Source organism: Felis catus, chromosome X (assembly GCF_018350175.1).
Source record: "Felis catus isolate Fca126 chromosome X, F.catus_Fca126_mat1.0, whole genome shotgun sequence".
Lineage (NCBI taxonomy): Eukaryota > Metazoa > Chordata > Mammalia > Carnivora > Felidae > Felis > Felis catus.
The window spans coordinates 6877976-6890464 of NC_058386.1; the positions used below are offsets into that span (position 1 = coordinate 6877976).

The 12489-nt window shown below is 50.3% G+C and overlaps 1 protein-coding gene across 5 annotated transcripts in view; it reads right to left on the reverse strand.

Moving 5' to 3' along the window:
* Positions 1-12489, reverse strand: part of GPR143 (G protein-coupled receptor 143) — a 66956-nt gene that overhangs the window by 50445 nt on the left and 4022 nt on the right. For 4 of the 5 annotated variants that reach the window (XM_023249358.2, XM_023249357.2, XM_045050434.1 and 1 more), the window contains exons 2-4: positions 10935-11044; positions 9556-9650; positions 2470-2562 (exon numbers count right to left, since the gene is read on the reverse strand). In XM_023249358.2, the coding sequence (XP_023105126.2) occupies positions 2470-2562; positions 9556-9650; positions 10935-11044 (298 nt within the window). The remainder of the gene's footprint in view (positions 1-2469; positions 2563-9555; positions 9651-10934; positions 11045-12489) is intronic. The other variant, XM_045050435.1, reaches the window with a different exon arrangement.

Consider the following 12489-nt stretch of genomic DNA (forward strand, 5'->3'; position numbering starts at 1 on the left):
CTCTTAAATACAGAGAACAAACGGAGGGTAGATGGGGGTGGGGAAAATGGGTGATGGGCATTAAGGAGGGCACTTGTTAGGATGAGCACTGGGTGTGATATGTAAGTGGTAAGTCAATAAAAAAAAAGGCCGGTCCTGTGAATAAGACCCAGTCTCTCTCCTTTAGCGCCTCAAAATACCCAGCCTTCATATTCCAAGGGCAATGTGTTGCCATGGTTGTGTAGAACAATCACAAGGATCATGGGAATCGTCAGTCAGCAGGTGGGGTAGCAGAGTGCCACACAGGCACGGCTTACCCACGTGGGAGCTAGGAGCGAAGAAACGCATAACGTCAGAGAGCAACGAGGAAGAGAGAATCAAAGGCAAAGGGGAGAGAGGACTGCTCAGGCCCAACCCAGGTAGGAGGTAGAAAAGCAGACGAGGGAGCAGCCTCTGTGGCCACAGAAGGCAGAACGATAAAAATGCACACACGCACCCTTGTTCTCACACGCCTGGAGTGGTCCAGCCCAGAAGGGGAAAATGACTGAATGCAAAACAACCTGGGTGGGAAAAACGCACGGCCACCTTTTCTCGCCACGAGAAGGAACACAACACCATCTCACAAGGCTACCTTCCTTTCAATGGAAGTTTTCATTTTCAGCTGTGCAGGTTCAAATGTGGTCTGGAAAGGCTTGAGGGGACAAAGAGAATCAAGCAGCAGAAAAGCCATGATTTGGGGCGCCTGGGTGGCTCACTCGGTTGAGCATCTGACTTCAGCTCAGGTCATGATCTCACTGTTGTGGGTTCCAGCCCCGTGTCAGGCTCTGTGCTGGCAGCTCGGAGCCTGGAGCCTGCTTTGGATTCTGTGTCTCCCTCTCTCTGCCCTGTCATGCTCTGTCTCTCAAAAAATAAAATAAACTGCTAAAGAAAAAAAAAAAAGGAAAAAAAGAAAAGCCATGACTCTGACCAAAAGACAAAAGTAAGCCATGATTGAGTGAGTGGGGATAGCAGTTTGCACAGGCCCGGGAGCAGCCTCCTGAGGACCAAGGGGGCACCTGGGAGTGAGCCCCGCAGCGATGGCTCCCTCATGCTCAGGTGCAACCTTTCCAGGAGGCTCCAGGAGCCTACGGGTGAAGCGGAGTGATGAAAGCTCCCTTTCCACTATTAACCATTAAGCGCCCCCCACTATAACAGCCACGGACACCGTACTTGTCCTCGTAAAGTTCCTCAGAGCAGCTGTATGGATGCATCTACACAGACTTTGGGAGTATCCGCCATCGAGAAGGCAACACCAATTTGGAGACATCCGAGTAGCTACAAGAAGTCAAAAAAGGGGGAGAAACTGTCCAACCACGAGTCAGCAAACGTTTTCTGTAAGGGAACTTTTACCGTAAGTATTTCATGCTCCACGGGCCACCCGTTCTCTGTCAAAACTACTCTGACCCTGCAGCATGAAAGCAGCCATAAACCATGCATAAACAAAGGGCGTGACTGTGTTCCAATAAAACTTTATTTATAAAAACAAGCAGAGGACCAGATTTGTCCTCAGGCTGGGCTGTGATCCTTGTCTACACTGCCCTAAGACCCCAGACAGAGACCATGTCCCCACCTGTTGCAGTTTTCCATTGGAAGCTAGAGCACACCTCCTTGGAGGGACCGTGAGCCCTTACTGACTGCACTGAGGAGATTTTTGAAGACATTGAAGAAATACCTAAGACAATTTCAGATTATCTGTTTCCCTGGATCTGTGTTCAGGATAGCGGGAATACAGCTGGAAGAGAAGCGGCAAAGTGAAGCAAGCTGACGCTTAGATCCGGCTCTTCGAAGAGCAATCTTTGGGTTTCTCCAAGCCATTTCGAATTCATCCTTAGGATGTGAAACTCCCCTGCTCATCCAGATGAAGCTGGCCTGAAGCGTAACAACTAAAGGGTGTGCATGAGGAAGCCCCATCGATATGGAGAGGAACACACCTAACGCTGGGTGCACACCCTGACATGAGGACGCACCTCAAGCCGGGTGCACATACTTGCATCCACAGGCACCTACAGAAATGTGAGGGGAGGGGCGCCTGGGTGGCGCAGTCGGTTAAGCGTCCGACTTCAGCCAGGTCACGATCTCGCGGTCCGTGAGTTCGAGCCCCGCGTCGGGCTCTGGGCTGATGGCTCAGAGCCTGGAGCCTGTTTCCGATTCTGTGTCTCCCTCTCTCTCTGCCCCTCCCCTGTTCACGCTCTGTCTCTCTCTGTCCCAAAAATAAATAAATGTTGAAAAAAAAAAATTTAAAAAAAAAAAAAGAAAAAAAAAGAAATGTGAGGGGCTGAGGCGGGGGAAACGAACGAACTCCAGGGTCCAAGTACTGTAGCGAGCGCCCCAGGGCGGGTCTGGGCAGGTCCGTGAACAATGGCCTGACCTGCAAGGTGCCCACTCCGCGTCAGGGCCTGTGTATTTGTCGCCAGAGAACAATGAGTCAGGGAGCAGGGAGTCCCCGCTTACCTGGACACGGACGGGTAGTAGAGCATGACCACTCCCTCCACGCACAGCAGGACGGCCAGGCCCCAGGCCATGATGTGGTAAAGCAGGATGGTGCTAGGACACAAGCAGAATCAGTGGGGCGGGGCCTGGCCTGAGACGAGCTACGGAGATGCCCAGCCACACAAAGTACCAGACCAACTCCCGGGGGGGGGGGGGCCCCAGCCATCAGGAAAAGTTACACTGAGCAAACCCTTGGTAAAGACCTGCCCCATTCTACCTCTGAGTTTTCCTTTTGTAATTGAGATGAAATTCACGGAACATAAAAGTAACCACTTCAAGCGGAGGGGCCCTGTCGCCTTGGGCAACTTCACATTATGCCACGGCCTCCTCTCCCCAGTTCTGAAACAGCTAAGGTCCCCAGTTCTGAAACAGCTAAGGCCCCAGAAGGACGTGCCCGCAGGCAGTCCCCGTTCCTCCCACCCCCAGCCCCAGCAACTGTCCCCGTTCCTCCCGCCCCCAGCCCCAGCAACTGTCCCCGTTCCTCCCGCCCCCAGTCCCAGCAACCACCCGCCTCCTGTGTGTGTCTTTGGCTTCTCCCACTCTGCACAATCCGTGTAAATGGTGGCACACAACACGTGGCCCTCTGTGTCTGGCTTCTTTCACTTAACAGGAGTCTTTCAAGCTTGACAAGAACAAGGCACCTCATCAGTCCTCCTAAGTACCCAGCTCACCCAATAAGCAAGGAGCTCCTATCCCCACACATTCGCTAAGGTGCATCTGTACCTAGAATTCACGGGTCTTAGTGCTAAGTGCAAACCAAGGTCTCTGAAGAAATGTGGGTTCGTTCCATGTTCTGGGACAGCGGGGAGCTCTCCTTTCTCACCTCCCACCCCCACACCCCACCATTCCCTGCATGCTTAACATTCCTGGACCATCTCTACCCTCTGTCTTTGTCCTCCCACATGCCCCTCCCTCTCCCCCAGGGACTCAGTCAGCCCTGCAGATGGGGTCTGGGAGAGGGGTGCACAGCCATCTGTTAAAGAGCATTTAACCGGCCTCTTCTGTGCCACGGGACGGGGGCCCACAGCTCCGTCGAATGCGCTCACCGTCACCCATGACTGTACCAGGCTCCCGGCAAATAGTGCCACCCCCAACCCACTGGGATTTTTTTTTTATTAAATTTTTTTTTTAATTTTTTTTTTCAATGTTTTTTATTATTTTTGGGACAGAGAGAGACAGAGCATGAACGGGGGAGGGGCAGAGAGAGAGGGAGACACAGAATCTGAAGCAGGCTCCAGGCTGAGCTGTCAGCACAGAGCCCGACGCGGGGCTTGAACTCACGGACGGTGAGATCATGACCTGAGCCAAAGTCGGAGGTTTAATGGACTGAGCCACCCAGGCGCCCTGACCCACTGGGATTTTAACTCTGAAAACCAGCTGTGTAGGCAAGGGAAGAAGCAACTTTTCGCAGCCAGTTCTCCAGAAGGCCACAAGGAAAGGACCCCAGCATGCGGTGCCTCTCGCGTTAGAACCGGTTCTGGAGCAGCCCTGCCCCTACCTCTCTGGGTTTGGGAGCTGATGGGGTGTGTCCCGTCCAGAAGTCAGAGGCTCTGCATCAAAGAGAGAAAGCAAAGGAGCAGCTTTCTGCAAAGGCCTGGGTTGTTGCATAGAGCAGGAGCTCCGCATTCCAGAACCTAACCTTGGGCCCAGGGAGCCAGGGGTGTTGTCCAGGGGTGTTGTCCGCAGAGGTGGGAGGGAGCAGTCCAGGCGAGTGCAGGCCTGGGGGCGGCCACAGACTACTCAGCGGTGCTCTGGCCCCAGATGGCCAAGCAGGGAGGGAGCCAGACTGGGCCCGGCTGTTCAGGCAGCAGCCACTTTAATAACCGATGTGACCCCGAACCCACACCAGGTCATGAGTCTCAAGTCCAATGCATCCACAATCAAGAGCAGCCGGTGGCTGAAGATGCTCATCTCTTTATCTGACCGCTAGACCGTTTTTTACGTCCAGGCACGCGAGGGCCCTCCCCGGACCCCCTTTCCCCCACACTCCTATTCACAGAGCAAGTCGGGGCTTCGATTTAGGGCTTTTCCCACGATCTCAAGCAACTTCTGCTGTTGTTTAAAACCTGTACATCCCACACCTAGAGCCGCAGGAGTTTACATTTTAACTCTAAATCTGTCTTCATGACATTTCTTAGGATTAGGATTGGAAAAAAAAAAAAAAAAAAAGATTCTCCTGTGCCAAAGAAAATAGCTAAGGACTGGAAGGATCTAGAAGGGAATACAGACTTTAATCCAGCCATACCTGCAAAACCTGGCCCCCTGCCCTGGAATTCCTCGGGACCCTCCTGGGAGGCTGCAGTGTCTTAACCGCGGTATGGACCGCACCCTGGGCTCTGGAAGCAAGCTGGCTCTTAACAGAGGAGCCACACCCGCAGCTCTGGCCCCTTGGAGCCCTCACACCAGGAAGCAGGGCTTCTGCCATGACGAGGCAGGGGCTGGGTCTCCGTGGCTACAGAGCACCTGTCTTACTGCTCTGCTGTGATCCCTGCTCCTCTTTGATGGCAGAGCCGCTTCACTCTCAACAGTCTTCCTAGTCCCGGGCCCCTGCGCTCGCTCCTGTCCTTGCATCCGAATGTTTCACCTCTTTGGCTGTTTGCCTCCCGCACGACCGGCCGGTCCTCGGACGCTAGGCTCTGCCAGCATCCTCTGAAGTGTGGAACCCCCCACCCCTGCATCCTGCCTGTTCTCACGCTGTGCTCCAAAATGAGTTGCAAACACTGCTGGCTATGAGGAGGGCTTGCTGACGGCCTGTCCTGGTTTCTCAGGGCTCTCTGCCTGTCTTCTCGCTCCAGAGAGCTCTCGGGCTGCCCTGTCGGACCGCAGTCATCCGTGGGTGGGGGTGGGGGTGAAGCAATGCCTCCTCCTGCGACAGAACCAGCTTCCTGGAGGTGCTCCAAGGCTCCTCTTACCTCCACAGCTGGCTGGCTGTGACACCTCTCGTTGTGCCCTAACTCCAATCCTTCCAAAACTGAGTGAGAAAGGTGTCACACAGGAACACACACTTATTTGCACTGGCCTCCGGGTCAAACACTTCTCATTGCTGCTAGTTGCCTACCCAAAGCCATTTCCCCTTTTTCCTTGGTAAAATAACCTTGATGGCATGCCAAATAGCAGCATGCTTGCCTAACAGACTATGTTTCCAATCCAACCTCCTCTTGCAGCTGTGACCATGAAACTAAATTCTGTCCATTCCAAAAATGGAATAGTTGTGTAAAATCCCCAGGGAGGCTGCTTAAAGGGAAATGGCTCAGGAGAAAACAGGCCCCTTATGCATTGCCCCTTCCTCTTTCCTGTGGCCTGGAATGCAGATGTGATGGCTGGAGCTCCAGGAGCTATATTGGGCCATGACGCCTTGAAGATGAAAGTCACACAACAGGACAATGCAGCAAAAGACAGAAGAAGCATGGGTCCCTGAGGTCCATTATAAGGGCCCGGGATTGCCTACCTCTGGCCTCCTTTGGCATGAAAAAAAACTTGCTTTAAAGTTATTTTATGTATTCTATGTAGCCAAAACTAATCCTCATTGATATACCTGGTTGGCTGCCCTTGACCTTAACTCTCTTCCCTAGAGAATTTTCAAAACCAAGAATGTCTAGGTTCTGTACACATGTATAAAAGCCTAGGACTGAAAGTAAAATGGTAGAAGGAACAAGCACACAAATAAACACTAAACTTAGGCCAGAGACACCAAAGTTACTGATGATGATACATAAGGAATATCAACAATTTTAGAGCAAGAATCTACTTAAGTATCCCAGTGTGTTCTACAGCCTGAACGTGATTTCTGTTTACTAATTTTGGCTTCTAAAGTGAATTTATTCAGGGGCCCCTGGCTGGCTCAGTCAGTGCAGCAAGCAACTGTTGACCTTGGGGTTGAGTTTAAGCCCCATGTTGGTTGTAGAGATTAAATCTCGAATCTTGAAAATGGATCAGAGACCTGGGCACCTGGGTGGCTCAGTCAGGTAAGCGTCTCTTGATTTCAGCTCAGGTCACGATTGCACAATTTGAGAGTGGGAGCCCCATGTTGGGCTCCTGTGCTGACAGCATGGAGCCTGCTTTGCATTCTCTGCCCCACCCCCCTCTCAAAATAAATAAACCTTAAAAAAATAAAATAAAATGGATGAGACCTAAATTGAAGTGTTCAAACCATAAAACTCTTTTTGGGTTCCCAAGTTTGATGCAAGAACTCATACAAAATATTCCAGATAAAGGATCCTCCTCCTTCTGGTTAATCTAGAAGTAATGCAATTCGTAACTCTCTTTGTGGTTAACAACTGTGTGCAACCAATCACAGAGATCACTCTTCAGATGTTTTGGGGGGACAGGTTTCAAATACCTTTTGGAAAAGGGCACCTCAGAAATTACAGTAATCTTGGGGCGCCTGGGCGGCTCGGTCAATTGAGCACCCAACTTCGGCTCAGGTCATGATCTCACGGTTCGTGGGTTCGAGCCCCGCATAGGGCTCTGTGCTGACAGCTCAGAGCCTGCAGCCTGTTTTGGATTCTGTGTCTCCCTCTTTCTCTGCCTCTCCCCTGCTCACACTGTCTCTCTCACTCTCTCTCAAAAATAAACAAACATTTTTTAAAAATTTAAAAAAATGCCATCAAGTAAAAGACAACCCAATGAACAGAAGATATTTGTAAATCCTGTATCTAATAAGGTACTTGTACTAGAATCTATATGAAGAACTCTTACAACTCAATAACAAAGACCAATTAAATGAGTGAAGGAACTGAACAGATATTTCTCCAAAAAAAAGCATACAAATGGCAACTAAACACGTGACAAGATGCTCACCATCACCAGCCACCAGGGAAGATACCATTCACACACACACTAACATGGCTAAATTTTAAAACCAAAGTAATACATGGAAAAGAACAAGTATTAGCAAGGATGTGAGAAACTGGAACCATTATACGTTGCTGCCGACAATATAAAATGGTGCAACCAGCCAGGTTGGAAAGCATTTTAGCAGTATCTTAACAAGGTTAGAGAATTACGATGTGACCCAGGGTATAAAGCACCTGAGTACATGATGAAATAGCACGTCCACACAAACATCTGCATACCAGCGGTCGCTGGAGTATTCCTCACAGCCAGAATGATGCAAACAACCCACACGTCCATCAACCGATAAACGGATAAAATGTAGCACATCCGCTAAGCCGCAAACAACCCACACGTCCATCAACCGATAAATGGATAAAATGTAGCACATCCGCTAAGCCGAATACTATTCAGCAAGGAACAGGAATAAAATGCTAACACCACTGCGCCATGGGTAGAGCTTGAAAACGTCTTGCTAAGTTTAAGAAGCCAGACACAAGGGGCACCCTGGGTGGCTCAGTCGGTTGAGCTTCCGACTTCGGCTCACATCATGATCTCACGGGTTGTGGGTTCAAGTCCCATGTCAGGCTTTGCACTGATAACATGGAGTCTGCTTCAGATTCTCTGTCTCCCTCTCAAAAATAAACATATATTAAAAAACACAAAGAAACCAGACACAAAATGTCACATATGGAATGAATGTGCTTACAAGCAATACCCAGAACAGGCAAACCTAGAGACAGGGGCCTGGTGGGGGCAGGAAGTGGGGTGGGGATTGATCACTGGTAAAGAGACTGGGGGGAGGTGAGGATTAAAATGTCCTAAAACTAGTTGGTACGATGGTTGCATGATTCTGTGAATATACTAAAAAAACAATGGATTTTGGATTTTATACACTTAAATGGGTGAACTTTATAAAACTGTTTAAAACAAAACGAAACAAAAAAAAGAGCATGGGGCACCTGGCTGGCTCAGTCAGAAGAGCACGTGGCTCTTGATCTCAGGGTTGTGAGTTCAAGCCTCACCTTAGGTGCAGAGATTACTTCAATAAAGTTCAGGGGCGCCTGGGTGGCTCAGTGGGTTGAGCCTCCGACTTCGGCTCAGGTCATGATCTCGCGAGATCTCGCGTGAGTTCGAGCCCAGCGTGGGGCTCTGTGCTGATGGCTCAGAGCCTGGAGCCTGTTTCCGATTCTGTGTCTCCCTCTCTCTCTGCCCCTCCCCCGTTCATGCTCTGTCTCTCTCTGTCCCAAAAAAAAATAAACGTTGAAAAAAAAAATAAAGTTCAAAAAAAAAAACCAAACAAAAGTAGGAGGGCACATGCTTCCTGGATGAAGCGTCAGAAGACCCGAGCACTCCTCCCATGCTGCCATCCAGCTTCCCCTTGTCACTCAGGTGCTCTGTTCCCCCAACACACATGCTCACCCCAGCTGCCGTCACGGGGCACAGCGCCCGACAGCCTACTATGTGCCAGTCACTTTCCTCAACCATTCACAGAGCATCGCATGGACTCTCCTGTGACCTGATGCGGTTGCCACTATCCTACATCTGGGAAAACAGAAGTCAGACACGTTAAGAAACTTGCCAACGGCGCCACGGTGAGTGACCCCTATACAGATGGGACCCACCGTGGATGCTCACCGGGTAGCCACCGGGAGCTCCAATGTTCGGCTTCCGTATTTGGCCTAAAGTGTGAACACACACTTCAAAGAATCTTCTCCAATCTCTAGATACAGTCAAAAACTGTTTATATTCATGCCAATTCTGTTAGTATGTGTCCAGTTGCAAATATTTAATTTATAGATTACCTGCTGTCATGGTTTAAACTCCTCATTTGGAATCTGCCTTCAGCTTTTTATAAAAACAGCTGCCGGAGGGGCGCCTGGGGGGCTCAGTCGGTTAAGCGTCTGACTCTTGATTTCGGCTCCGATCGTGATCTCACGGCTCAGGAGATCAAGCCCTGTGTGGGGCTCTGCACCGGCAGCACAGGGCCTGCTCGGGATGCTCTCTCCCCCTCTCTCTGTGCCCCTCCCCTGCTCGCTCTTGCGCTCTCTAAATAAACTTAAGAAATAGCTGCCAGACACAATCCTCAAGGGGCCGGCTGACATTCTGACTGTGTCCGCCATACCGAAAACTACTTTGCAGCCCTCAATGGTACCCCCGACCCCTCTTCGTACAACAGAAATTGGGCAGAAAGCTCTAGTTCCTTGTGCATACCTCTGTCCTGCTGATCTCCGGATCACCAGATAGGCGTCGACCGCGTAGCAAAACAGCCACCAGAAGCAGGCACCGTACAACAGCTGGATCCACATCTGTAATCAGGAAGAGCCTGGCATCAAAGCTCCTGGAAACAGGCCCCGGATTGTCCCCATCCGTGAAAGGAGCAGGCAGATGCCGGTTGCCTCTGACGTCAGGAAGCAGCACATGAAAGCCCTCCGGAGACACGTGGACAGTCTGGGAAACCAAGGCTGGGGCGTGGCCCAGGGCGGCGTGCGCCTCCGTGCTCTGTCCGCCCAGCGGCGCCGGACTAGCAAGCCCGCTGGCCGGGTACACTTGTCGGCACGGGACGTAAAGGCCTCAGATGCACAGCCTTCCCCATCGTGAGGGCTGACAGTGCCTCTGAACGAGTACGAAGGAGTGTGGGCAGGAAAGGTCTTCTGAGCAGAGGGGAAGGAAGGGGCCGGTCTGCTAGAGGCAGCGGGACATTGACCAGCCTCTGGCGCCGGCGGAGACCGCGCTCCCCTCTGCAGCCAGGAAGCACCGACGGGCACAAGGAGAGAGGCTGACGATTCTGCTACAGCTCGGTGCACAGAGCAACAGAGATACACAGATTGAAATAATATATTCCGGGGCGCCTGGTGGCTCGGCGGGTTAAGCGGCCAACTCTTGATTCCTCACGGTTCCGGAGTTCAAGTCCCGCGTCGGGCTCTGCGCTGACAGTGTGGAGCCTGCTTGGGTTCTCTGTCTGCCTCTCTCTGCTCCTCCCCCACTCTCTCAATAAATAAACTTAAAAAGTGAAGGCACAAATATGTATTTCATTAAGCACAATATATATCCCATAAATCAACAACTTTCATTGTCCTTTCTTTTCCCTTTTTGGCCAGCTGGTTTTAACTGCAGCTCCACCCTAGGTAAGGACTGTATATGTGGGGTCACATACGGTGGGGGGCAGGGGGGAGCCATACTAGCGCAGTGGTCCTCAAATTTAAGTGCCAGTCAGAAGTCCCTGCAGGGGGTGTAACATCACAACAGACCCCACACCAAGGTTCTGAGAATTTGCATGTCTTTTTTTTTTTTAATGTTTATTTATTTGAGAGAGAGACAAAGCACGAGCAGGAGAGGGCCAGAGAGAGGAAGACATAATCCAAAGCAGGCTTCAGGCTCCGAGCTGTCAGCACAGAGCCCTATGCAGGGCTCGAACCCACAAACCGTGAGATCATGACCTGAGCCGGAGTTGGATGCTTAAATGACCCAGGCGCCCTTGAGAACTTGCATTTCGAACAAACTCCAGTGGGCTGAGACCACACTTGGAGGAACAGAGTGTCACAGGAGCACAGTGGGAAGAAAGGGTTATCAACACAAGCAGATGTACTTACTGCGGTCCCCACGCAGTACGCAGCAGGCCAAAGGTCTGTCCCATTCACGTCTGAGATGTCCTTGATGAAATCGGGGAATCCCAACCACACCGCAGACCGGAAGACGATCCCTAAAACCGAGTAAGAGGACACAGTCATCCCGCGGGAGATGCATTCCAGGCCCCGCATTTGGTGCCGAAACTGCACATTGTACCGAATCCTAGGTGGACCACGTTTTGTCCTTTACGTACATTCCAACGATACGGCCTCCTTTATAAATTAGGCACAGTAAGAGACTAACAACTAGTAAACAACGATAATACGCTGTAATGGAAGTCATGTGAACGTGGTCTCTAAACACCTTACTGTACTCACTCTTCTTCTCGTGAGGACGTGAGATGTAGCGAGGTGAAGCATGCAGGCACCGTGATGTGGTGTTGGGCTATACGGACCTTCCGACAGGGCAGATGACCAACCGCTTCCGGACCAGAACGGACCGCGGGGAACCAGAACCGCGGAAAGGAAAACTGTGGCTAAGGGTGAGCTACTGTCCTTGTAATGGTCCTAATTCGTATCTAAAGCCAACTTGCTGCTCTGTTAAGAGTAAGTAGATGGTGGATGGAAAAATAGAGAGAGAGAGAGAGAGAGAGAGAGAGAAACGAGGGAGGAAAGAAACACACACATCGGTGTGTGTACAGAGAATAAGATCTAGGAATAATTATTTTGGTCACAGAGCAATCCCAGGAATTTTGATTTCAACTTGAACCACCATTAGCCACAATCATATGCCTAACGTAGTCGTTTGCTTACTTGGTATGAAGAAGCAATTATGTGAACAACAACCGGTATTTCTTGGCTATATTTTTAATACCCACGTATTAACCATTCCTGACATTTAAAGAAATGACCGAAACAGCACGATTCTGAAATGTAAAAAGATAATTCTTTCATTCTTTAAAAAAATGTATTTAGGGCCTGGGTGGCTCAGTCAGTCAAGCCTCTGACTTCAGTTCAGGTCATGATCTTGAGGTTTGTGAGTTTGAGCCCCGCGTCGGGCTCTCTGCTGTCAGTGCCCAGCCTGCTTCAGACCCTCTGTCCCCCTCTCTCTCTGCTCCTCCTCCACGAGCACTTCTCTCAAACATTTAAAAAATAAAAATAACAAACAGGGGCGCCTGGGTGATGCAGCTGGTCGAGCATCTGACTCTTGGTATTGGCCCGGGTCGTGATCTCATGGTTTGGGGGACGGAGCCCTGCATCGGGCTCTGTGCTGATGCACGGAGCCCGCTTGGGATTCTGTCTCTCCATCAAAAGAAATAAACATTTAAAAAATTACATAAGTAGATAATGCAATTAAGATTCTCACAAATTAGCTCTCCTCAATAATTTGCTCTTGACGTTTATGATTTGTAAGTTTTCCTTGCTATTAAACCCAAATACCTAATTCTCCTCAAAATAGTATACACGCTTTAAGGTATATATTAAGGTTTTTTTGTTAAGAAACGTGATATGCTGTAATAACATACTCCGTAGGGGTGCCTGGGTGGCTTAGTTGGTTAAGGTTCCGACTCTTGATTTC